At 38.2% G+C, this 27,936-nt stretch overlaps 1 protein-coding gene across 3 annotated transcripts in view; it reads left to right on the top strand.

The window, feature by feature from the left end:
• The window catches only part of ATP8B4 (ATPase phospholipid transporting 8B4 (putative)), a 288,632-nt gene that overhangs the window by 143,159 nt on the left and 117,537 nt on the right, over window positions 1–27,936 (top strand). For all 3 annotated transcript variants that reach the window (XM_027572559.2, XM_027572558.2, XM_027572557.1), the window contains 4 exons: window positions 2,918–2,990; window positions 14,622–14,692; window positions 18,731–18,813; window positions 27,732–27,890. In XM_027572559.2, the coding sequence (XP_027428360.1) occupies window positions 2,918–2,990; window positions 14,622–14,692; window positions 18,731–18,813; window positions 27,732–27,890 (386 nt within the window). The remainder of the gene's footprint in view (window positions 1–2,917; window positions 2,991–14,621; window positions 14,693–18,730; window positions 18,814–27,731; window positions 27,891–27,936) is intronic.

The raw sequence follows: 27,936 nt of genomic DNA, 5'->3' as shown, positions 1-27,936 counted from the left end.
GTCTCCTACTCCTCCGCCATCTTGCTCCGCCCCGGGTATCTCTCTTTTTAATTTTTTGAGGCGCCTCCACACTGTTTTGCAAAGTGACTGTACCAACTTGCATTCCCACCAACAGTGTAAGAGGGTTCCCCTTTCTCCACAATCATTCCAACATTTGTTGTTTCTTGCCTTGTCATTTTTTGTCGTTCTAACTGGTGTATTTTAGAAAAGGCTGATTCAAAGAACCATTAACTAGATTATGTCATTTCAAAACCTGAAATAATTATGTGATGATACTGAAAATTGAAGCTTATTTTAAAAACTTGGAAATTTCTGGATTCAGTGCAATGAAATGATTTAACTTGCTTTCAGAATATACATATATTGCTTCCTTTAAGAAAGACTTCCTTTATGAGAGCAGAGGGGCTCTCCCTGACAAAGGTAAAGGCAAAGTTTTTTGGTGCCAAGTCTGTGGAGCCAGGTGTCATCATCACAGCCCATGAGGCCATCCTGTGTCTCCTTCACAGAGCTGTGATGCAGGCTTGCTTCAAACACGAGCCCCCAAGAACAGCTGCACCACACATGGAGAGACAGGGAGTGTGTTTTCATTGTTTCAGGATGATGATGAAATGCAATTACTATACAAGCTAAAAATCTCAGAAAAAGTCTAGAAATATTTCAAAGATGAGCTTTGGAGCAAATCTTCCTGTCTGCCCCTCTAGTCCTGCTGGTATGTCTTTGATGTTGTGTCACCAGTGGTAGTAGTTGATAGGACAATAAAAATGGTGGGATTTAAAATACAGATGATTTAAATTCATTTTCAGGTCTTTATCAGTTTATACCTGTTCAGTAAGTTTGGATACTTTTGTAGCTATGACCCTGAGTGCTCATTGAAATATACCTCTGAGATCCTAGTAGATATAATTACCTGCCAAGATAGAATAGGAAATAATATTTTAAAAAACCACTCCTTTGATTGGAGTTACCAGATTTTTTTGACAGATACATATTCAAATAAGGGGTTTAACCAAGATATCACTGTAATTCCCATGGATACCACTGCACTTTTACTAATTTCTTTCCAATTGCTTTGGTTTTACAGGGGGAAATAATAAGATACTAATAAGATACTAGACTTGAGAAGAACAGAAGTTATGTGAGGAAACTCAGGTTTTGGGTTGTTCTCCCAAATAGTGGTTGTTGCTATTTATCTTTTCAAGCTTAAGTATAAAATATGCATTTTGAAGTGTGTAAGAGATGTAGGGTTCCCTTTCTGCTTTGGTTGATTTTCCATTTGGGTGGAAGAGTTAGGGTGCAGTCCTTCCTAGAGTTTACAGTGGATAGGAAGGAGGAATAAGTTTGGAAATGAAACTTAATATCATTTGAGCTTCTCCCTAAAGCAGATGTACTTTCAGTAGAGACTTCAGGGCAATTCAGTAGCAGTGCATTTTGCATAAATAAGGACACGGTCTCTATCTCAGTCCATTCACATCGACTTTTATCTGAGATACTGTCCCCTGAGAAATGCCACTAATGCTCCAAAGGAGGTGGTATCCAGCAGAAATAAACCAGCACATAATCCGTATCTGTAAAAATAAATAAAATGAGATTTAGAAGGCTTCCTAGGTTCTCCCATTGTTTTCGAACTAGATAAAGTGCAGAAAAGTGTGGCATTGGAAAAGCGATTGAATTCTGGCTAGAGATGAAAATGCTGCAATTGAAAACTTTCCAGAACAACATGTACTTGGATCCGTATTAAAGAAGAATTCTTTGAGTGTTTAAGCCAAATGACCCAGCAGGGTTGATAGTGTGAGGCATATTTCACAGTTGTATAAATATTTAAAACTGTTTTCCAGCCTATAAAAACAAGTAAATTAGGTTTTGTGTGTTTTTTTTTTTTTTTAAATTGCAGGATGAAATTAACCTGCCCACCTTAACTTGTTGGGGAACCTGTCCTCAGCCCAGCCTGCTCTCTTAAAAGAGGATTGCTGGGAAAGAAGTGTGAGGAAGGCTTTTAACTCAGAAAACAAAGCTGGTTTCTGTTTCAGAGAATTTCAGAAGGGATGATTAGCAACATGGTATACTGCCACAGGTAGTCTGTTTCCAGACGGCCTGTCTCCCCAACATGTCACAAGGGGCCCAACCAACTAAACACAATAGCTTTTTATCATAAACCCTTTTGAACCTGGTGAAGGGTAGACTAGGGGCTCCATTATATACATAAGCCCAAAAGAAAACAGGGCAGCACCTCAGCCAGGTTGTTCTCAGTTCTGAGCTGTTGGTCCTAGCCATTAAAGTGCCACCAAGCCTGTCCTTCAGTCACAGTGCTTATGGGTGATTGGTGGGTGTTCTTCCTCATTCAGTCTTCCAAGGCTGCTTTTATCACTCATTGTTCAGGTCCTTTCCAAAATTTTTATTCTTTTCCTCTTACTTGCATTTTAGCTATTGCCCGAGACCACTTTTCTTTACCTCTGGTTAAACAGACTGTGGAGACAATGGCAGTGATGTTTTATTTCTATATTTTTAAATATAGAGTCTGAAAAGAACGTCAATGACTGAATTTATTACTGCCCCCCCCCCCCCCCACCGCCATCCCTACTGGCCACTGTTCTGGTCAAGGAAACATAAGCGAGAGTTAATAGCCGGTATATAAAGCTGGCACCATGGGTGATGGAAAGATCACATAGCCGAGGGTTAAGCATCTTCAGTTAGTCCCAGGGATACCCCTAACTCACTGGGTATCCTTGGGCAAATCATTTGGCCTCTCTGGGCCTTAGTTCCCACATCATTCAGGTAAAAGACTTTATTATGTAAGGTCCTTTGAATTTAGCATTCTAGAAAATTCTTATCTGCTTCTGTTATATGATGTACCATTGTGAATACATTCCCTTGATTCTGCTCTGTTCCTGAAAACAATTAATTTTGTTTTTGTTCTTAGACTGCAGAATGAAAAATGGATGAATGTCAAAGTGGGAGACATCGTTAAATTAGAAAATAACCAATTTGTTGCTGTGAGTATTTAATATTGTTTATTACAGAATTTATCTCAGATTAAAATAGCATATGTACTGAAGTATTTACATTTGCACATTTGGTGAATCTATACTAATTCATGATAATTAAGAGAATACCAGAATGTATTAGTAAAGAAGTCTCAATTATAAAATGTTATTAAAAACATATTAATTACTTCGAATAGCATGGTAACTCAGATAAGCCTGAGTGATTATCTCTTTTTCAATTTCCCTTGTGATCTTTTAAATTAATAGATACAAAAGATTTTAAATCAAGATGTCAATCATTTCATATAAATAAGAGCTTTTAAAATGCTCCAGAGTACTTTAAGAACAGTTTTTTTCTCTCATATTTTGAATCCTATCCCTCAGTAATAGGATTATTACTGTTAATTTGCAGTATAGTTGAAGATAATATATGCTTCTTCCTGAGTGATAACAGTCCGAAAATGTCTATTGATTGTTCTGAACTAATAAATGCTATTTATGAAGTTTTGCCTTGCATATCAAATGCACTATAATTTATATTCTCAAGCTGCCTATGTTACAATTTCCTTGTTAAAATTCAAGGGGTCACTCTGAGAAACTGAGGGTTCTAGAGGGGAGGGGGGTGGGGGATGGGTTAGCCTGGTGATGGGTATTAAAGAGGGCACGTATTGATTGGAGCACTGGCTGTTATATGCAAACAATCATAGAATCATGGAACACTACATCAAAGACTAATGATGAATGGTGATTAACATAACATAATAAAAAAAAGGAAAAAAATTCAAGGGGTCAGTTCAATGACTATAATATATGTGATGAACTGCAGTTCATATTAAATGAAGGGCAATAAAAGCTAACCAGATCAGAGATTAAGAATTCAAGTTATTGTAGTCTATATGTCAAATACATACTAGATTACTTTTGAAAATTTTTGTGTTCAGTGCAGTTTTATGTATCAAGTTGTGTTCTTCATTAAATTTGAGACATTTTCCCACAGGAAAAAGGAATTGCCCCAAGATCTATTAATAAGAATAGCTCAGTTGAGACTCCTAACCATTCCCTTTCAGAAACAGTCTTCTTTCATTAATGCACTGTCTGTGTATACTGATCCTCTGGAACAGCCTATGCTAAGGAGACATTGGACAGGCCAATAACAAAAGCGCTCACCTACTAAAGAGAGAAATGTTTATTTCCCTAACAACCTCAATTCTTTGGAGAATAGCTGAGAATCAAAAATAAGCACAAAGGTGTTGGCACAGCCAAGACAGAGGTCTCACAGTCCGTGTTCTGTGGCCTGGGCTCCTTATATGTAGGACAGTCTGCTGGGTTCTCACATTATACAATTGACCCTCAAACCACACGGGTTTGAACTGTGCAGGTCACCTAATATGTGGGTTTTTTTTTCTGATATATACAGTATAGTACTATAAATGTATTTTCTCTTCCTTATGATTTTCTTAACATTTTCATTTCTCTAGCTTACTTTATTGTAAGAATGCAGTGTATAATACAGCATACCAAAATAAGTGTTAATTAACTGTTTGTTATCAGTAAGGCTTTTGGTCAACAGGAGGCTATTAATAGTTAAGTTTGCGGGAGTCAAAATTTACACATGGATTTTTGACTGTGTGGGGCATTGGTGCCTCTAACCCCCATGTTGTTCAAGGGTCAGCTGTGTTTAATAATAGACACAATTTAAATTAGCTTATCTAGCTTATTTTCCAGCTCATTAAAGCTTAGCAACAGTACGTTAGAAGGTGGCATCTAATTGAGGTTTTGATTTGGATTTCCCTGATGCTGAGTGATACTGAGTGCTTTTTCATGTGTCTGTTGGCCATTTGGGTGTCATCTTTGGAAAAATGTCTTTTCATGTCTTCTGCCCATTTGTTGATTGGACTATTCTTTGGGTGTTTAATTTGATAAGTTCTTTATAGATTTTGGATACTAGCCCTTTATCTGAAATGTCATTTGCAAATATCTTCTCCCATTAAAAAAAAAAAGAAGGTGGCATCTTTTAGAAGAACACACCCTGTAGGAAAGATGGAAACAGATGCAGGTATCCTTTGTTATCTGAAAGTAGAGCATTTCTATGAAGCCTTAAATAGGCCAACATGGTGTAAAGCAAAGAAGCAATTACCATTAATTTATATGGACAACTTTTGGAGTATTCCCAGGCCCCCAAAATAATCTCTCTTATGCCTTTCTGATACCTTAGGATACACCTTGCTAACGGATGCACAAAATAAGATAAAGCACAAATGTTCACAGATCATTCAAAGCTATGGCGGCTTGATGTCGAGATGCTGAGGATAGTTCCCCGGGAAAGAGCTTGGTGGGGCCACTCTTGCTCTCCTGTGCACACTACCTCTGTAAAGGTTTACTGCAAAGCAAAGGCTGAATGCTGTTTTTACTTTTCCTTTTTCTCATAAAAATAAAGATCCTTGTCTGATTTCTTTCAGTTAGTGAAAACAAGTACTAATGTAGGTCTTTTGTAAAGTGAAGTGGTATAATGCAAACTTTCAAAAAGCTGGGGATACCTGTATAGTGGAAGGTCACCAAAGGGAATTGGGTTAGAACTGAGTCTGCTCCATTGCTTCAGTGACAGCACTCTATCTACTTTGCCTTTGGTTTCTTCATGTATCACATCAAGGTGTTAGACCATTATATGATCTCCAAGATCCTTTCCAGCCTATGTGCTGTGATTCTCTGACCTGAGATGACTGCAGGATTCTTGAAGGCAAAGAGCACATTATTTGCTTGCTCTCTCACACCTAGGGCCATGTTGGATTGTAGGGGGCAGACAGACAGTAAGTGTAGGCTGAATGAATAAATGTCAGTCTTTTGTAAGAAAGAAGACGGAAAAATGGTTATAAACTTTAAAAATTCAGGGTGTTGTGGATCAATGGGATACTAATATACATCTATGTGCTCTAAGAAAAGATCACATATATTCAGGATTCTTTCCTTAAGAAGAAAGGGCTTCATATAACTTGTTTTAGTTCTACTTTCAATTAAAATGATTACAGTGAAATCGTTTTGCTGAACCTAGATAGTTAACCTTAACTTTTTTTTTTTAACTGACATATATGGAATTCTAAGAAGTATGCATTAAAGGCATACTTTTTGGCAACTACTTTATGCCAGAGATGGTGTTAGATTATAGAGGAATTAGCAAAAAATTAAACTATGCCACACATTTAACTATTACTTTATTTGGAATTGAATATTTCAGTGGCAATGCTAGGTGTATTCCAACTTCCAGTATTCATAAGAACTGTGCAAATCCCTGTACATGCTCTAACAGGGATAAATGTTAGACTGAAATCACCTGTTCACTAATACTCCATACTCTGGTGTGTTCATTTATCACATTCTTTCTGGTGAGTCCCAGAAAGGCAGGAATCAAACACATGTCTCAATGTAGGCCAGCTTATCTGTACTCCAACTTGCCCTCTAGCCTTGATACACTAATCTGTATTTCCCTTGGTCTTCATTCTTAGTACACGTGCTTGTGTGCTCTTGCAAAACTGTCTATGGAATGAGGCATGAAAGGCAAGTGTAAGTGCAAGCATCAGGTGGAAGAAAAGTAGTTCAAAGGGCGTATCATTAGCATTGCTTTAAGATGAATCACACTTTTAGACAAGTTTCCATGAAGTCAGTGATCTGTGTGTCCCAGCACTGTCCAAAAGAACTTTCTGCAGTGAAGGAAATATATCTTTGTGCTGCCCAATGTGACAGCCAACAGCCCCATGTGGATACTGAGCACTTGAAATATGGCTAGGGCAATTGAGGAACTGAATTTAAAATTTTATTTCATTTTAATTTAGATTTTTTAAAAAGATTATTTATTTGAGAGAGAGAGAAAGAGAGGCAGAGGCAGAGGGAGAAGCACACGCTCCACTGAGCAGGGAGCCTGATGTGGGACTTCATCCCAGGACCCCAGGATCATGACCTGAGCCAAAGGCAGATGCTTAACAGACTGAGGCACTCAGGTGCCCCAAGTTAGATTTTTTTGTTGTTGTTTAGATTTAAATAGCCATATGTGACTTGCAGCTACCTGATTGGGTGGCACAGATGTGGCCTTTTAATTGTGGCTGCATGATGGGACAGGAATGCTTATTCTCCACTCTTCCCTAGGTCTCATTCTTTATATTTTTCACTTGGAGGGACAGCCCCAAAATAACACTTTGAGCTTCTTGAACTTCCTTGCCCACTCTCCTCTCCTAGGAGTGACTTCTCTGATTGCTGTATTTGAGGGCAGGGAGTGTGTGCATGACCCAGAGCCTCCTTCCTTCCCTTTCTCTTTGGGCTCTGCCTGTGTGCATAGTACATTCTGCCCTGCTCCTTCATTCCAACAATTTTATAGGAAGAGATCCTCATGGTGGGGGTGGTGGGAGGGTCTTGGTAATTTAGAGCTTCCCTTGTCTATAGCTAGATGAGCCTAACAGGTCAAGTACTAGCAAGCCCACTTAGCCCACAGACCTATAGCCTGGTCTCCAGCAGCTTGCTTGCGATTTTATTTTATTTTAGAGAGAGTGAGCGGGGGTGGGGGAGGCGCAGAGGGAGAGGGACAAGCAGACTCCATGCTAAGTGCAGAGTCTGACTCGGGGCTCAGTCTCAGGACCCTGAGATCATGACCTGAGCTGATAACAAGTAGGATGCTTAACTGACCGAGCCACCTGAGTGGCCCTCCAGCAGCTTTATTAATAACAAAGATGAAATTTTTATCTCCATTGATCTTGGTCTGATTCCTACAATTATAGCTCTGTTGGTTTAATCTTTGGGTAAGTGAGGAAAGGAGTCCTCCAAATGCCAAAACTCTGTGGTGTCTCTTGATTAACTCACTTTGTTCAAAGTTTTTCTATGTTTAACTACTTGGTACCTATAAAACTATTTTTTCAGGGCAAACATGTTTTTATGGGTGAACTGCTATAATCACTTAGAAGTATATACATACCTCCTGCTCCCTGAGGTTTAACTCATTTAGTCTCTGCAGTAGCTCAATGAAGGCAGGTTATGTACTATTATTATTGTTCCTATTTTATAGATGAGAAAACAGTGCCACCAAATAGCTTGCCATTAGGAGAGCCAGGAGTTAAACCCAGGCCATCTGGGTTTTAACCCCACTCCTAATTGGTACCATATGCTTCTCCTTACTCCATTAAAATCGTCATCCTAATTGCCTTGAGCCCGGGCTTCCAGCATTAGGGCCTTTGGGCTTGGATGCTGGAATTGAAGCAACGAGCGGATGTTGCACCTAATTCTGATGCATAACCTCTAGCTGTCCAAACTTAGAATTCTAAATTAATTTTTGTCACCTTATCAATACCTTTTAAGCAAGGAAAGGAGCTTGTCTGAGATGGTCAATTAGCTGGCAGATTCAGAAGTTACTCACCTTTATTTTCCAGATAAGGAATCCTCAATGCCCCTTCACTTAAAAAGAAATTTTAAAACATGTTTGGGCTGAATTTCCAGAGCTCCTAGTTTTATTTTGGGACAAGGGTGAAAAATGTAGAGTGTGAGTCCATCACTGCATAGATTGACTTGCATTAAAAGAACCAAGTAAACTCAGAAAAACACACTACAAAGCTCTTGATATTGCCAAGGCTTGGACCCTGGGAGCCAGGCACACCATCCTCCTTTACTTGACAGAAGTGATCTTGTATTTTGGTTTTCTTATCTGTTGGTAGAAATAAACCCCTTACTGGACATGAGTATATTTGAACATTACATGAGTATAGTGGTTTAGCTTATTTGAAAGAGGGCTCCCACCCTCAAAAGAAAGGCATTCATGTTTTAGGTGTTTACAACAGTAAAGATTTTGTTTTAAAACAAAGGCATTCTTCAACTACATGGATTGGAAATTTCACCTTCAGAAATGAAATAACCAGAAAGATGAATCTAACCTAAACTCCAGTCCTGACCAAGGGTGTCCTTTGGCTTTTTTTTTTTTTTTTTTTTGACCCATCTAATCTTTCCTAATCTTTGACTCATCTAATCTTTCCTAGCACCTTGGTCCTTTCAGAGAGGCCTGTGGCAGTCTAATTGCCCTCCTTGTTATTTTAAATTTTATAGCTTCAAGTCAGATTTACTTGTTTCTCACTAATTGTTGTAAGTAAACTCTTTTATTTTTAAATGTATGTGAGACAGTAGAAAGTTGAAAATTTCCAGAGAAATAAGACTTTTTAAAAAACATTTGTCTAAGCTGTATTGAAAAAGAAGGTTCTTGCTAAAATTTAGAGGTGCAACATGTTATTTTCTACATTAGAAAAAGTACATAGCCAATGTTCTGTTTATAAGCAATTGCTAATTTGTGGGGGTGAAATATATAAGGCAAGGATTTTTTTTTTTAACCAACAAAAGGGCGGACCCATGAGTAATAGCTATGATGTCCGTTATTAGTCTCCTCTCCTCCTTCTTTTCTTATTCTTCTCAAATTCATTTAATTATAAAACCAAAAAAATGTATTAGATACTAGTAGACACTCAGCATGCATTTGTTAGGATCTGAAATTTAATTTTAAAATAAAAATACCTCCAATCTTACACATTTCCATTTTTACAATTTCATCCTGATTTTTGTCCATATCAAACCTCTTTTCCTGTAAGTATACTCATATTGCATGAGCCATTTTGGATTCTTATTTTTAGACTGCAAAAAAAAAAAAAAGATAATATTGTAGAGGGTAAAGAAGACAAAGAAGAACTTTAGGTGTGGGAATGTCCTAAAAGGGAGATTCAAATATGGCATTCCAATTCTAGGAATTTATCTTTCCATCAGGATATGGAGTCAATATCCCAATATTCTTCACCACTGTGGTTTTTGTTTTTGAACATTAACAAAGTGAAAGCAAAACACTTTCTGGTTTTCAGAGTTATATTCCAGTGATTTTTGTAGCCAGCCAGAGGAAAGAGTATACATTTGGGATCAGAGCTATAAATTCTTGTTCTAGCTCAGCTCTTTAAGCTCTGCGTGGCCATGGGTATGGCATTAAATCTCTTAGGGCCTTTTAGAAGTGACGAAGCTCTCACCATGACTTTGTAAAGGCTATGGACTTTACATGAGTTAATTTAGTTCATCAACTGCTTGTGAGCCAGGGATGAGCTTACCAAGGTTTCTTATTCACATATAGGTAAAATATTATCTCCTCACAGGGTTGTTGAAAGCATAAAGTGACAGAATTGTGTAAGAGTGCTTTGTAAACTCTTAGAGAATTATACAGCTTTTAGGTGTTATCGTCTCTTGAGATTTTGCTTTACTTATTCTTTATATCAGCAAACATTAATTATGCCTAATAAACCTATGAAGATAGTGTTGTTGGTTGTGAGGACTCAAAGCCATCAGGCTCTTTGTCAGCTACCAATCTGATGTACTCTTCCTCATTTGCACCCCTCCCATAACACTTTGGTAATTAGACCTTTAGAATCCTTATCATAGTCTGCCTTTACTGGACTGTACAGTCCTTGAAGGAAAGTGATTTTTATTCATTTTAGTATTCCAGCTGTATATGCCTTAGATTGCCTTGATTCATATCCCGATGTGTCACTTACTGTGTGGCTTCAAACAAGTTGCTGAACCTCTCTGGGCCTCACTTTGCTCATCCGGAAAGTGGACATAACAATAGAACCTACACTGTAGGATTTCTGTGGGAGTTAAATAAAATATTGCATGTAAAGCTCTTAAGATAGTGCCACACACATAGTAAGCCCTCACTAAATACTGGTATTATAAACCCCTACAACTCAAACACAAGTTTCTGGATCGACTAGGAATTGGTTACCCTGAGAGATACTGAAAGGGTCAGCTTGAGGAGTCCTCATCTGGGACTCACAGAGTTATGGGGCTGGTGGGGCTCTAAGACCACCCCTGTGTTGCTGCACTTGTGGCCCAGAACCTTTGACAAAAGGATGATGACCAGGGACTAACAGGGCTCTCTTGCCTTACTGCAGCTTTCTTGTCCTTTTCTTTTTAGAATTCTTACTGAGTGCACCTGGAAATAGGAGCATTGCATGATGATGAGTGGGCTGACTGCTTATATCTCTGGATGCCCCTGTTGTTCCCGCCCCTTCACACTTCCTCCTCAACCGTAACGAATTTAAAAACTTGAAGGGGAGGTGTTAGCAAAAGGGAATGCCAAAGCTCAGCAGTGGGGCAGGGAGAATAAGGATGAATGAGGGGAATGCAGGATGGAAATCAGGGAGTAGGGAAACAGGAGCAAAGTTCCAAGGACATCAAAGGAAAAGATGACAACAGAGGGGACAGGAAGAGCTGGGGAAGGTGGTGGGTAAAATGTCCCAGGTTCCCAGGGGGTAGACAGGGCAGGAGGAGTTAGCTCAGAACTTGTGGGCTTTACACTTCTCAGTAGCAGTCTTTAGGAAGTTGAGTTACTGCTCAGGAGAGAATCTAGCCACCAGGTGATGGTGGTGCCTCACTCACGTGTTCTGAGCCAGCAATGGACAACGAATCCTCCCTTTGTCTACCAAACATCTAAGTATTCAGCAGCTAAGCTCAATACTAAACAGTAACATCAAATCATCCTTACTGTGCAGAGTTTAGAAGAAGAGCAACTCTCGGTATAAATTGGGATCTTTCAGGGTGGATGGGTGGCTCAGTCGTTAAGCATCTGCCTTTGGCTCAGGTCATGATCCCAGGGTCCTGGGATCGAGCCCCGCGTCGGGCTCCCTGCTCGGCGGGAAGCCTGCTTCTCCCTCTCCCACTCCCCCTGCTTGTGTTCCTGCTCTCATTGTGTGTCTTTCTCTCTCTGTCAAATAAATAAAATCTTTAAAAAAAAATTGGGATCTTTCTCTGTACTTCATAACTATTTTCAATCACAGGGGATAAGAATTAGAGAATTTTGGATTTTGTTTAAAATGATCCTATGAAGCTCAGGGGAGGAGAGTCATGAAGCCGTACTACTATCATATCCACTGAAATTTCAATGTGAGAAGTAAGACCGTGGTGAAATTTTGAAAACTTTTTTTTCTTTTTAAAATCAAAGTAGGTAATTTTTGACTCAGGAATTGCATACAACTCTTTATACGTTTTCTCTATAGTGGGTTTGCTATAGTCACATTGTGACAAGTCAGGAAATAATTTTTGCCTCCTCAGGCTTCTGTGACTTTTGTTCGAGTTGAGAGTCTCGATATATAAACCCTTTATACCTTTAGGGGTTTGTCAGTGAGTTTTTCATTTCTGTTTTGTCACAATTCAGATAAAACTGAACACACACATATACATACCTCTCCTCCCCCCTCCACCTATATTTAAGTTGGAAATTTAAAAGCTTGAGACAATGAAATGAGTGGATTGATTCTAAATTTAACCTCTGGGACTTGAGAATGGAACAATTCTAATTTAAAAAACAAAGGTAAGAAAATTTCACAGCTTGGAATGCCAATCCTACGTTCAAACAGAGCTACACAATTGTTAGGCTAATGTGTCAAAATGCTAAAATTTTAGTCAATTCATTTTAGACCTTCAGATCTTTCAGAATTGCATAAAAACCCTTATTTTTAAAATTTTATTTTATGACTGAGATTACATAATAAAAACCCTTATTTTAAGATGAAATTTGAAATAAACAGTTCCCCAATATAGGAAGCACCCAGAATTATTTTTAATTAACATATAATGTACTATTTGTTTCAGGGGTACAAATCTGTGATTCATCAGTCTTACACAATTCACAGCACTCACCATAGCACATACCCTCCCCAATGTCTATCACCCAGCTACCCCATCCCTCCCACCCCCCACCACTCCAGCAACCCTCAGTTTGTTTCCTGAGATCAAGAGTCCCTTATGGTTTGTCTCCCTTTTTGGTTTCATCTTGTTTCATTTCTCCCTCCCTTCCCCTATGATCCTCTGCCTTTCTCAAATTCCTCATATCAGTGAGATCATATGATAATTGTCTTTCTCTGATTGACTTATTTCGTTTAGCATGGTACCCTGTAGTTCCATCCATGTCATTGCAAATGGCAAGATTTCATTTTTTTTTTAAGATTTATTTATTTATTTTGAGAGAGTGAGAATGAGAGAGAGAGAGATAGTACATGAGAAGGGGGAGGGTTAGAGGGAGAAGCAGCTCCTCGCTGAGCAGGGAGCCCGATGCGGGACTCAATCCCGAGACTCCAGGATCATGACCTGAGCCGAAGGCAGTCGCTTAACCGACTGAGCCACCCAGGCGCCCCAAGATTTCATTTCTTTTTTGATGGCTGCATAATATTCCTGTGTGTGTGTGTGTGTGTGTGTGTGTGTGTGTGTGTGTGTGTGTACACACGTACCACATCTTCTTTATCCATTCATCTGTTAATGGACGTCTAGGCTCTTTACATAGTTTGGCTATTGTGGATGTTGCTGCTATAAACATTGGGGTGCATGTGCCCCTTCAGATCACTACATTTGTACCTTTGGGGTAAATACCCAGTAGTGCAATTGCTGGGTCATAGGGCAGCTCTATTTTCAACTTTTTGAGGAACCTCCATACTGTTTTCCAGAGTGGTTGCACCAGCTTGCATTCCCACCAACAGTGTAGGAGGGTTCCCCTTTCTCCGCATCCTCACCAACATCTGTCGTTTCCTGACTTGTTAATTTTAGCCATTCTGACTGGTGTGAGGTGGTATCTCATTGAGGTTTTGATTTGGATTTCCCTGATGCCGAGTGATCTTGAGCACTTTTTCATGTGTATGTTGGCCATTTGGATGTCTTCTTAGGAAAAATGTCTGTTGATGTCTTCTGCCCATTTCTTGATTGGATCATTTGTTCTTTGGGTGTTGAGTTTGATAAGTTCTTTATAGATTTTGGATACTAGCCCTTTATCTGATATGTCATTTGCAAGTATCTTCTTCCATTCTGTCAGTTGTCTTTTGGTTTTGTTGACTGTTTCCTTAGGAAACACCCAGAATTCTAAAACTGAATTGTGATAGGTCATTTATGAAGCTCAAATGGACAGCTGACTGGAATGATTTTATCTTTGTGAAAGATCCACAATTTGGTTTCTGAATGTTTTCTGTTGTCTTTTAGAACATTTTCTATTCTTTCTTGCCTCTTGCTTAGCCCCTGTTTTATTTTCTCTTTTACCTTCCTTATACCCCATCATCTTTTTCTTACATTTTTAATTTTTTATTTTAATTTTTCTCTTTTTAAATTTTCCTTGCCTGCCTTATTTTTTCCTATGGTTTCCAGTTTCCTTCTACTTTACTTCTGTCTTTTCCCCATCAAGTTTGTCTTCCTGCTACGCTTAAATCATGACACTAAGGAATTAAAGTATGTGTATGGAAACATTTCCAATTATCTAACTTATTGGGGAAAGTTTTATATTTTCCATTAGTAATTATCAAGACAAGAATGTAGAATTTTATATATTTCTTGCAAAAAAAAGTAAAGTGGCTATTAATTTATATGATATCCCCTGCCCTTGCTTATGTTCTGATGTTCAAGGGGTGGGCCCTACAGGAACAGGGAAGGAGAGGGAAGGTTTGATTTGGGGCATGTATGGCAGAGAGGTGGAAGAGGATTTTACCTCTCATACTTTTTTTTCTAAGGCTCTCCTGGCTCATTAGTAAGTAGGGATGTATACAACAAAGAAGGCTTTCAACCAGTCTTCCCTTCTCATGTATTCTTTATGATTTTTTAAAATAGGCTGATCTGCTTCTCCTATCAAGTAGTGAGCCACATGGCCTCTGTTATATTGAAACTGCTGAGCTTGATGGGTAAGTTATTAAAGTTAGAATAATTATTTAGACTGGTTTTTAATTTAACAGTAATAGCTTTAGGAACAGGACTCAACCTAAACCTTATTCTTCATTTACTTTTCCCGGAACAAGTAAGAGTCTAACTTGTAAATTCCATTTGTTAATTGCTTTGTGGCTCCTTTGAAAGCTCTGTCTTTTTCTCTTGAATTTATTTTCTTTCCAAAGCAGTGAGTTAAACATGTCTGTGTAAATTATTGTATAGGAATCTTTCATATTCCTTAGAAAGGTTTTGTTTTGTTTTAGTTTTTTTCTTTTTATAATTTCATGTGATTCTCTAAAGAAAATGAGAGGAGTATTGATGAGTTTCTGAGGAAAGAAGAACTGATGTTACTTTAGAAGGCAATCTTTTGGTACTGGGTGAAATAAAGATGGAGGAAGAAGAGAGAAGTGGAGTTTTGACATTAATGTTAATTGAGGAATTTAGTTATCAATAATATAGCAGTTCTGTTTCAGTGGATTCAATCTGGTTGGCATAAAAACATTTATTGAATGTTTACATTTTAAAGGTACTATTAAATTCTTTAGTTGGATTTTATCATTTAATCCTGACGTAGGTAATATATAAGCCCCATTGTACAGATGACAAGGCTTAGAGATACTAAGTAATTTATCCCAAACTTCTCAGAAGTGAAGCCAGTACTCAGACCTGATAGTCTGACAAAAAAGCCCCTGGGTTTAACCAATGCCTCCCAAATCATTATTCTACTGGGCTATTCAAATGGAGTGTGACCTGTGTAATCCTGACCTGTTTGGGCAGAACCTAAAATAGTGCTTAGAGGGAAATTTATGGCACTAGATGCATATACTTGAAAAGAAAAAGAGCCTCAAATCAATAATCCAATATCCCATCTCAAGAACCTAGAAAATAACAGCATAAACCCAAAGCAAGCAGAAGGAAGGAGATAAAGACAAGAGCAGAAATCAATGAACTTGAGAACAGAAAAACGAGAAGTGAAAAATCAACAAAACAAAGAGTTGATTCTTTGAAAACATCAATAAATTTGATAAACCTCAGGAAGACTGAAAAAGAAAAAAAAAGAAGACACAAAATAACAATATTATGAATGAACTGGGGGATATTCTGATAGATCCTTAAGATATCAGAAGGATAAGGAAATCCTACAAGCAACTTTATACACATAAACTTAACAACTTAAATGAAATAGACCACTTCATCAAAAAACAAACTACCGCAACTAACTCAATATGAAATAGACAATTTGAGTAGCCCTGTAACTATTAAGGAAATTGAATTCAAATGTAAAATATAAAACTATAAAAGTCTTAGGGAAAAACATAGGAGAAAATCTTCAAGATCTAGGGCTACTCATAGAATTTTTACACTTGACACAAAAAGCATAATTCATAAGAGGATAATTTGATACACCAGACTTCTTCAAATTAAAAATGTTGCTGTGCAAAAGACCCTATTAAAGAGGAATGAAAAAATAAGCTACAGACTAGGAGAAAACATTTGTAAACCATCTATCTGACCAAGGATTTTTATCTTGAATATATGAAAAATGCTCAAAACTCAGTAGTAAAAACAATCCAATTAGAAAATTTGCAAATGATATGAAGGGACATTTCACCAGAGATGACATGCAGATGGCAAATAAGCACATAAAAAGATGCTCAACATCATTAGCTGTTAGGGACATTAAAATTCAAACCAAGATGAGTTGTCAGTACATACCTATCAGAATGGCTAAACTTAAAAATAGTGACAACTCCAAATGCTGGCAAGGAGGTAGAGAAACAGAATCACTCACACTTTGCTGATGGGAATGTAAAATACTACAATCACTCTGAAAATAGTTTGGCAGTTTCTTAAAAAACTAAACATGCAATTACCAGACAACCCAGCAATTTCACTCATGGGCATTTATCCCACAGAAATGAAGACTTATGTTTACACAAAAAAACTTCTACACAGATGTTTATGGCAGCTTTATGTGTGACATCCACAAATTAGAAACAACTTTTATGTCCTTTAACAGGTTGAACAAACTATGGTATATCCATATCATGGAACACTACTGAGCAATAAAAAAGAATGAACTATTGATACATACAACCTGGACGAATCTTCAGATAATTTTGTTGAGTAAAAAAGCCAATCCCCAAAGGTCACATACTGTATGATTCTACTTATGTACCATTCTTGAAATGGCAAAATTGTGGAAAGGGACCACTGATCAGTGGTTACCAGGAGTTAAAGATGGGTTGGAGGAGGCAGGGAAGTGGGTGTGTCTACAAAGGTTAACCTAAGAAATCCTTGTGATGGAAATGTTCCCCATCTTGACTGTGTCAGTTTCAGTTGTGATATTGTGACATTGTAATACAGTTTTGCAAATGTTACCATTAGGGGGAACTGAGTAAAGGGTACACAGGATCTTTTGTATTATTTTTTATGCTGAAAATCATCTTGAAGTTTGAAGTCAAGATACTGAGGCATGCTAAGGAAGAGTATGGCATTACACAAGATATTAATCAGGAGTCTTGGCAATTTTTTTTTAATCAATAAGGCCTATGTGTGATTATTCTTCCCTTTTAGTTTCCACATCTGAATATGGAAGTGAGATATTGGAGAGGATCCTGAAGAAGTAACCCTAAAATGATGATAAAACTTGCTAAATGACATGATGTGTAGAGTGGGGTTAAGGAATGAGAGCTGTCTGGCCTACCTGGGGTCACTGACTGTTTCAATTATTTGAAAAGTTTGTTTAAATGAATGGACACATTGGTCCTTTAGCCTCAACACCACTATCTCATTCTTGTCCATCAAGCCCAGCTCAATTTCTGCCTCAATTATGAAGTTTTTCTTGAGTATCTCAACCCCTACAGATTTCTGTATCCTAGGAATTGATAGATCAGTGATCCATGAGATTACTTTTAAGCAAAATAACTTCAATTATATATCCAACTTAGTGTTTCCTGAAGAAAGCTATTTCACCAAGGGGTATTCCTTGGATTGATTTCATGCTGTCTTCAACATTACTGTGAAACCCATTACAGGAAGTTTGATTAAATGCCCTCTCAAGCACCTGCTTCTCAGTTCTCTAAATTAAGTATTTCATGGTTTGTCATGTACTTCCAAATGGTGATACTTGCTTTTTACCTACCACTTGTTTCCCTCAAGAGAACAGTAACCCTTGTGGGGCAGCACTGAATCTCATGGGTGACTATGGTATGTATTCAATCAGTATTTGTTGACTAAATGAACTCACTGCTAAACACTTCCATAAAAGATAGAACTCTGACTGATGATGCTAAGCTACAGTAGAAGAGAATTAGGTTGAACTCAGTGAGAAAACCGGCGTGACAAGTCCTTGTATGCAAGATGTGAGTAATGGCCATAGAATCATCACAACTGGTCATTTCATGAACACCACAGGGCCATCGGTCCAATGTATGTGTGGTTCTGCCTGGAAGAAGATGACCAGCTCACTGTGACCTGCTGAGTTACTATCTGGTTGTATGATCCCAGACTTACAGGATTTTTGGCTTGATTCTCCACGAGAAAGAAAGCTGTATTCCTTTTCCCATTTAAATTTTAGCTACTGTGAAATTAGCCATGACCATCTTTTGCAAGTAAAATTCCTATGTAGATAGTAGACTCCAGAGTGATACTGGCCTCGTTAATTTGGTAACTGTGTTCCCATTCCTAATATGTTTTGTAATTCATGCATGATGTCTGAGTAGGTTCGAATGAAATCATATTTATTATGTCCTCTGTTCTTTCAAATAACAAAACAGATTACTGTGTTGTTATACAGATGTGCCATGTGTGGAATGCCAACTCTTAGGAGCATGCAAAGCCCTGTCCACTTTACTGAGTCCACTTGACTGAGAGGTGTGAATGACATATGAAGGGAGTTTTTTTGAATCTCTTGTGCTGGATTTTGCATGTGCTGCACTCGCCTGATTATTTTATGTAAGATGCTGTTGGGCTGTTCCATATAAAAATTCATGTTGTATCAATTAATTTCACAGGGAAACGAACCTTAAAGTCCGCCATGCACTATCAGTTACCTCAGAACTTGGAGCAGACTTTAGCAGACTTGCAAAATTTGATGGTAAGTATTTAAAACAGACAAAAACCTCAAAACCAAAAAATAATATAACGAATTATCTGAAATCCAATTCATGTTTCTTTTTATTTGGTGGAAGGACATAAAATTCTGCAGGCATCAAAGCCTGTAATCTCTTCTCAGGCTAAAGAGTAAAAATGTTTACCAAGGGGATAGCGGCTTTATAAATTCATTGTTCATTTCATCCTTGTTTCCTCTTCTGTAGATCTCATTTCCTCTAGTACCATAATACCCTTTCCTTGCCTGACCTTGGCCTCCCTGGGGCCCTCTGCAGACTTGCTGAGCATGAACACAGGACACATTTGTATTTCTAGTGCTAGGTCTAACCATCCATCCATTCTCTGGCTCCATAGCAAAGACCAAGTACTAGACTGCAAACTTTGCCAAGACAATAAAGCAGCCTCACATATTTCTGTATCTGGCATAATGCCCGGCAGAATGTCATAAAGGTAGTAGGTGTTCAGGAAGAACATTCTGACTTAATCAGTCGCTCTTTATTTTAGACCATGATTTCCTCATCACCATCTTCACACCACTCAACCCAGTCCCTTCTCCTCAGCATGGGGAACCATTTCTGCCTGTTCTGTTCCAGTTAGGTCTCGTTCTTTGCTGTTAAAGCTGTCACAGAGAAACAAAATCCGTCAAGAGTCAAAGGAAAGAACCATTAATGGCAGGACTATAGGCACCATGACAGGTCTTGGGAGAATCTTTGGGGTCTTCCTCCCATTGCTTAGTGATCTCTTGTTTTACAAACTTGTATGTCTGGAATTGAGTATGAATATTTCCGTATAGATTGGTTTTATTTATTAATGAATCTTTGAGTTTGAGACTGTCATCCAAAATGTTTTCTTTTGAGTCCACTAAAGGAAAATGTGGTCAAGGGTCTTAGCATGATCCCATGAGTTAAAGCGCAGGCAAATTTATATTATAAAATTTCCCCAATGCACAGCTTAGAGTTTATATTGCCTGTGCTTTGCATTCGCTTATAAACTCTGTCTGGATTCTGTTAATATTTTAACCTCTCTTAAATGAGTGCTGTTATAATACATGTTTATAGAAAAAAAATGTTCCCCTAGTTTGGGATTTAAGTCAGGGGAATAGACAGGAAACTTTGAATGGCCCAAGAAATATTTTGATTAGAGTAAAACAAATTACACATTTTCTACTAAGTAATTTTTTCAATGAAATTTTACTGTTACAAGAATCCAAGAAAAGTAAATTGTGTTCATGAATCAAAATACTTGCTTAAAATATTTCATAGAATATTTATGGAGTCCTAAAAGGGCAACCTAAATATAATTTCTCATTACTCATTTCTTTCTTGGCAGAATTGTACCTTTATTCCTCTGTTGATCTATAAAGAAGTAAAAATTCATTCTTTTTAGTTTTCTTTACCATAAAAAAGCAGAAAATGATTGTTATAATTACCCAGTTCACTTTCTTTCTTAGATATTGGCACAAATAGCCTATACTGTGATTCACTTCAGACAACCCTGAAATCTTAGTGGTGTAAACACCAGAAGGTTATTTCTTGTTCATGTCACCTTCTGATGTTAGGTCAGGCAGCCTTCTCCATCTTAGATCCATGGTGCCTAGACCAATGGCCTCTAAGGTTACCACATTAAAGCAATGACTAGATGAAAGAGACATGCTGACTTTTAACTGCTTCTTCCTCTCACATTTCATTGGCCAGCATGAGCCACGTGGGCCTGGCCTAACTGCAAGAGAGGCTGGGAAATAACAAGTAGGGATATTTGTTGAGTGCTAACTGCCTTTACTGTACTCTCCAAGAACTCTGATCATAGGTCAATGCCAAGATAGGATATCAAGGGCCAGGCTGGATTAGGTTGATTTCTTACATGCAACTGCAGGAATGGGGCCAAGAACCCTCCTTCTCAGTCGGAGTATGACTCCTCTTACTCTCAATCCCTTCTACCCTGTTCAGCGTTTTCTTTTTCTCATAGCACATATCACCATCTGGCATATTCTAAAACTTGCTTATTTTCTAAGTTTATTTTTTATTATCCATCTCTACTTGCAGTAATGTAAACTGCACAGGGATCTTTGTTTTGCTCACTGATATATAGCAAGTTCCTAGAACAATGCCTATTGCATAGTAGGTGCTCAGGAAATACTTGTTCAATGTGTGAATAAATGGTTGCAAATGCCAGAGATTAGGGGTCAGAATCAGCATCAGGCCCCAGAAAGACAAGTAAGAGGGGCCTAAGGTAGAGGGATTGGGAATGGTGGGTGGAAGGATGGGGTGAGACAGAAGCTTCCTGATGGGAACTTGCAAGATAAAGCAAGAGTGCTGGGTCCCCTCCTCTTGGAGGGCAGGTGGTTGAGAGAGGGATCATCTGGTGTATAATGTCGTTACTTCAGAATCCTTTTTTAAACAAAATTTAACACAGAAGCACAAAATTTAAGCCAATACAAGTGGTGCTGCTCAGGCTGAGGCAAGAAAACATTTCCTCACCTAGAACAGTTCCTTTCTCACAGATGGGAGTATCCTGAAAGCTTAAGAAACTTGCTTATATATAAAAATAGTCTTTTTAACTACCTCATACAATTTATTTTTAAAGTGTGTTCATAATTATTACTAGATGTAGCTTGAATTTGCTTCACAGAGCATAGGTAACTCAACAAATTTCTAACATATAATCGTTGTCTCAAAGGCAACACAGACTTTTAAAAAAAATCATTTATACTTAAACTGTGGTCACTTCTCAGGAAACACGTAATGCCAGATTCATAAGGCTGGTACACTTCTGGGCTAAGAACCAGATTTTTGCTGAATTTTCTCGTTCATTCTTGAATTTTGGGTTGAATTTTAATCTACCTTAAAGTTTAAGGCAATATGGTATTTTACAGGTTTAACTTTATTAAAATATAATTTCCTGTTTCCAAGAAAGCATCTTGGAATAAATAGAGGGATTAAGGGGAAATAAATTACATACAATATACAAATTAGATTTTCCCTGTTAGCAGCCAAATTTAAAGCCCAGGAGGGTGATGCAAGATGTGGTATGGAAAGTCTTTAAAGAGGTGGGACAGTTAGTAAACTCTAAATCCTTCCCGTGAATGCTCTTATTTTTAAGCCCTAGTTTAGACATGTTCATTTCAGTGTCTCCCTGACTCTCTGACACACAGTCACACACTATGCAGTACATGCACACATTTCCCTACCCGTTCCACCATTTCCCTCCTTTCTTTCCTCCCTTTCTGTTTTCATCTTCTTCTTCCCCTCTTTGTTAGCTTACTTATGTTAGCTCTGTACGTGCATTGTCTCATTTTCTGTAATTCTTCATCTTTTCTCTTTCCATCACTCTGTCCGTATTAATTAGCTTATAAAGTCTATTAAGCATCTCCTAGGGACAAGATGAAGTACAAAGTATGTAGGATTATAAAATATCTCCATATGTATTATCCAGTTTCTTTTGATCCTTTTCCTCCGTTCTTTTCCTACCTCCCCCTTTTTTTGTCTTCTCTGTCCACCTTTGTCATAATGGGTATCAGTAGATTTTAGGTTTTCCTCTGATGACCAGAAAAAACTTGCTTGAGTCATGGGAATTAAAACCACATACTGCATCCTTTAGTTTAAACTAAAAGCATGATATCAACATTGTGTACATTTGGAAATGCCCTGACTAGCTGTGGCATGGTCTAATAGATGAGACAGACATGTGAGGCACGCCCTTTCCCATGTTCTGTCTGGGCTAAGTATATCTTTTAGCTTGTGACTTCTGGGCAAATCTGGGTATGATATTATTTTTGCTTCCAGTTACCATGTGGTTTTTCTTCTGAGACTTGGCCAAAATACTTTCTCTAGCACCAAACTACAGTTTTTTGTCCTTGAGTCATAAGTGCACATCTTCCAAGTATTTGAAGACCTCAGTTTCCCACTGCTGTTCCTAGAGAAGTCCCCACTGAGGACACCAAAGCTCAAAACTGAGATGGCTAGGGCCTAGGATATCTCTTGTAAGTCTCCCTGTCTTCCCACTTTTGCACCCAAATCCAAGGACAGTGTCTTGCTAGTGACCTCTTTAGGGCTTTCATTCATTCTTTCCTTTCATTCATTCTTTCAGTCATCTGTTCATTTACTCAGTAAATATATATTTAACATAATGATAAGGGATTTGCTAAGCCTGCAGATACAGTGGTTAATAAGTCAGACCCAGGCCTTGTTTTCATAGAGCTTATAGCCCAGCAGAGAAGACAGACTTGAATAAGTGCTCATTCCCAAAGAAGCCTTTAATTAGGTAAAGGTCCTAAGGTTCTCAGGCCTTCAACATAATATTGACACCAGGCACTGTGCTAAGTAACTGCACACATTATCTTATGAAATCCTTATAGCCTGGCGATGAAGAGATTATTACTGCTTCCAATTTATGGGCAAGGAATCTGAGACTCAGATAAGTTGAAAGCTTTTTCCAATGTCATATGGTTACTAAGTGGAGGAGCCAGAATACGAACCCAAGACTGCTGGCAAAGCCTATTCTGTGGAAGGCCGCAAGAGGCTGTAAACTACAAGAAGAAAGGCAGCATCGGAGAGGGAGAGGATTACCATGACAACTTAGCTCCTGATCAGGAGAAGAAATAAATTTTAAGAATACTCTAAAACTAAAGGTACAAAATTAATTACCGGAGATCAAGTCCATCCAGGAATCCAGTGACATCATCATATTTTTAAAAAGCAGCAATGTTCTCAGTGATCTTGAATGTCAGGATCCCTGACAAGAGTTTAAAGAAGAGTTGGCCAAACATAGAGAACAGTACATGCAAGGCAGTTTTGAGTTTTGGTGGGTAAATCTACTTATTTAAAAAATTGTCACATAAATATTTTCATACATTGAAAACATCAGAAAATAATTGATATATTGTCTATTAAATTTTGTAAGAAAAAAACAACTTGATCTGATATATCAAGTATGAAAATAGAGTGGGCCTTGATTTTTCATGTTAAAGTCTTTTGGGAATTGAAAAGCTTTTTATAAATAAGTAACTGGAGATAGTCATCAATTATACATTTGTAAACTGGACATTTTTATGCCTTGGGGAAAGCCCTAGATGTAAATTGTCCAAGTGTTTAAGAATCTGTTGCATATTGTTACTGACTGGACTAGGATCTGTTTTTTTGCAACTTATGACAAGTTTACATAGTTTGTATGACTCTTAATACTGAGTTCTGAACCAGGGAAGGGTTGACTCTTTATTTTAGGAATCTTTGTGTATTTTGTGGTCCTTTCTAAAGAATAGCATGTGTGTAATTCAAACACATAAAAACAAGCATCTCTTTTTGTTTAAAAAAACAAAAAGGCTTGATTAGCATCTTAAGACTTTTTACTTACTGGGTAATTTCCCGTTCACCTGGACAGAAGCACAGCCCAACCAATAACTTTCCTCTTTACTGCTGGTATTTATATGGCCATTATGATAGCGATGATGGGTGGCTGAGGCTTGAAGTTTGAAGAATGAAGAGACTTTAGAAAATAGGAAGGTGACACTCTTCTTTCTAAGAAAAAAATATATTTATCACATCATTAGAGCAACAACAGTGGACAGTCTTCTAAACTCAGAGAAATTCTTGGCTGGAGAAACTCCTGAATGGCAATGATGATGTCTTATTCAGTAGATAATTTGTCTTGTTGAAGAGTTGCAGTGCAGATAATCAAGAAATATGCTAGTAATAATATACAGAAGGAAATAAAGTCAGCTTCTCTGGAAAATCATGGAGTATTGGGTACTGAGTTCCATTTTCATGATAAACTATAGATTTCCACTTTGACATAAATGCTTTAGTTCAAGAAGGTTATTAGGTTGGTAATTAACCAGCAACCCAGAGGACTCAGTTTAGAGTGCAGAGGGAGGTTGAGAATGATATCTTGTGGATTTTGTTTAGGATGGACCTAGAACATTTCTGTGTGATTGTGAACTGGGTGAGTTACTATCTGCTTTCATGTCTGTTCTCTTCAGAGGGGCAAACAAGTAAAACTAGCTAGTTTGGTTATATTTCTATTTCATTATTGACATGATTTTTCCCAGTTGTTTTATTGTCCATTAAAGATTAGAGCACAAAGTCATGTTTTCAGTGAACAACTATCTGAGAGAAAATGCTATTTTTCCTAAACTGTCTTCTCATCCATTGTCAAACTGTTTACTGCCTCTAACTCTTCTCTGATACTGTTAGCAAAAGGTGAAAGGGTCCTAAGTTTTTCCCTACTCCTTATTATGCTTTATGGCTAGGGTATATATTTGGTTGCTTCTAATGTGCTTTAAGGTTCCCACTTTTGTCCCCAGATCTATTTGTATCTCTTTAGAGTTAGGCCAACCTAAGCCCCCCACGGTGGCTAGGCATTTAGGTCTTCCAATCCTCTTTATCATAATTACCATGGAAATATACCCACTTCTTTCATTCATCTTAGATCTACTCTAGCTCCCATCTCATTTCCCAACCTCTCTTTTGAAGCCATATGATTTTTTCCCCCTATTTCTCTAACAAATATTTATTGTGTAGGCAGTATGATAAGTTATGGGGATACAGAAATGAATACAGTGCTCCCTTCAGAGGAAACTAGTCACCCTTTTTTGGAAAAGGGAAGAAAAGAAGTTTGGAAGTATTTGATCCTAACAAGGCTAAGAAAGGGGAAGCTGAGCACTTTTGAAGACAAAAGATGTAGTTTGGCTTTGTTTCCCCCCACACCCCATTTTGTTTTGACCAGGCTCTGTATTTAGTACTTAAATCAGTGGGACCACACTCTTTGAGAAAGGCTGAATTGGGACTTGGCCTTCAAGAGCTTAGGCAGAACCCCTTGGGCTTACTGCCTGTGTCTGTCTAGAACCACACCCTTGGTGTCAGGCCAGAAGTAGATGAGCCTTGAGGCTACGGAGGAGTGAGCCAACATGTTCAAGGCTGTATTTGTCTCCATGTCAGTCGCTCCTTGCGACAATAAAAATGACCAAAGGAGCCTGTTTTTTATATTCCTTTTGGCAGGGACTGTGTATTGTGTTGTTTTTTGCAGAAAACACATTTTTATTTATTTATTTTTTGGTGGCTAACTTTGAAGACTTGAGAAGTTGAGTCTTGGGTCAGGAACTGGAGTAAGTTTTAAGGGTTCCTATCGCCTGATATTTTTTGTAGGTTTTGCTGGGGCTACTCAATTCAAGCTTCTAACAAAATTTAGGAATGAAAATTATTGGTCAAGAAGAAAAAGGTAATGAATTCTTAGAATTTAGAAAAAAAAAATCCCCTCTTCTGCAACCTAATTGTCCAAACAACTTGGGCCAACTGAAATCAGTCTCAATTTACTTTTTAATATTAGTAATAGGCCATAATGGGAGCAACCAGAATTTAGTCACATCCCGTTGTATAAAAAACAACATTGTACAGGTTATCTAGCCTTGCCCACATCCTCTTGCCAACACTCTCATTTAGTGTTGGATGTCTAGGAAGCTGCCAGTGAATGTTGTTGAGTTGGGGTTGTTTAAGTAGCAATTTTGTTATAACTGGGGAAAAGAAAATGGAGTTTGGAAAAAGTAGTCCTGAGGGCCTGAGTCCTTCACTCCTTTCTGGTTTTTGTTTTTGTGTTTTTCATGCAAGATCCAGTGTTAGTGATCTGGTTAATCAGGAGTGATCAGGCCATATGAAAACTGGCTACTGTCACCTCTAAGAGCTTTAAAAGGAAAAGATATCACTGTAGGAAGGACGGGTGTCCGTGTAAACCTCTAAGTTCAGGTGCTCAGTGAGTAGTGTGACAGAGTACTACAGAGGTTCTCTTGGCTGGGCTGGCCTCCTTTCTCTTCAGTTGGTGCTGAAGACTTCCTTTGTAATTTCTCAAATGCCACTTTGTATGTTCCAACCTACCCTCTTGGCTTTGATTCAATCTGTGTATTTTTATTGTTCTTGCAAGGTGCTAATCTCACCCGAGTTGGGTTTGAGCCCATTTGGATCTATCCACTGCCTGCCTTTTTCATTCCTTCCCCCTTTCCTTCATCTCTCCCTCTGTCTTTCAAGTCTCGGTATTCATTTCTTATAAAAGTTTAAGCCCAACCATTTGTAATGCATTTAATCTAATAGTTTCATGTTGTGACAGGGTCCCTGCAAAATTATTTCTGGTTTCTCTTTCTGTCAAAAGAACCCCCACTCTGAAAGTGTATTTTCTTATTGAAATAATGGAACGAATTGATTTATTGATTTGGAATGGGCACACCCTTGGTTTGGAATGGACCTGGAATTAAAAAAACTAGAAATGTCTTCTGGCCAGGTTGGGACAAGTTATATGGTAGCTTTGAGGGTCCCCAGAATTCTGCATCTAATCAAGATAAGAAGCATAGAACAGCTGAAAGGAATCACATGCATTCTCAGGCACATGTGGCAAACAAGACCCAGGTTTCTTGGGGGTGGGACATCATAGGATCCCCCTGAAATTCTGATGATGAGCCTAGAAAGACCTGATTAACTTTGATTGTGAAGCTGGAAGCATGCCATCTTAACCTGTGTGAAAGTTCACAGTAAGTAAAAAGAGACGGAGGGAAAAAAAGCTTTCAGGACAGTCCCTGCTTTATGTTTTCAGAAATCATTTTTGCAAACTAGAAGTAGAAGGGAGTGATTTTTATTTAGGGGAAAAAAAATCCATGGCTCTCAAGGTTTCTATTCTTACTTGGAAAGTGCAGAAAGCTGTGTTTAAAACACTTGATAGATTTCCATCTTTGTACTCCCCTCGCCCCCCCCACCAAGCTTATTTTTCCTAGCACAGTCTTGTATACATAGCACTGCACTGTCTAAAAGACAAGGAACAAAATATCCTGTGTATTAGAAGGAGGGTGGTAACACAGTACGATGGATTGCTAAAGAGAGTTTGAGGTGAGTCATAAACAGGTTTTCGTTTTTGTTTTTTATTTTACAGGGATTGTGGTCTGTGAGGCGCCTAACAACAAATTAGATAAATTCACGGGAGTTCTCTCCTGGAAGGACAGCAAGCACTGCCTCAACAATGAGAATATAGTCCTGAGGGGCTGCATCCTGAGAAACACCAGCTGGTGTTTTGGAATGGTTATTTTTGCAGGTACAGCTGACTGCCCCGGCTCGGTTATGGGGAACCTGTCCTGAGG

This window comes from Zalophus californianus, chromosome 6 (genome assembly GCF_009762305.2).
Source record: "Zalophus californianus isolate mZalCal1 chromosome 6, mZalCal1.pri.v2, whole genome shotgun sequence".
Taxonomy (NCBI): Eukaryota; Metazoa; Chordata; class Mammalia; order Carnivora; family Otariidae; genus Zalophus; species Zalophus californianus.
Note: the sequence above shows the minus strand (reverse complement) of the source record. Positions and strands in the feature narration are given on the sequence as shown.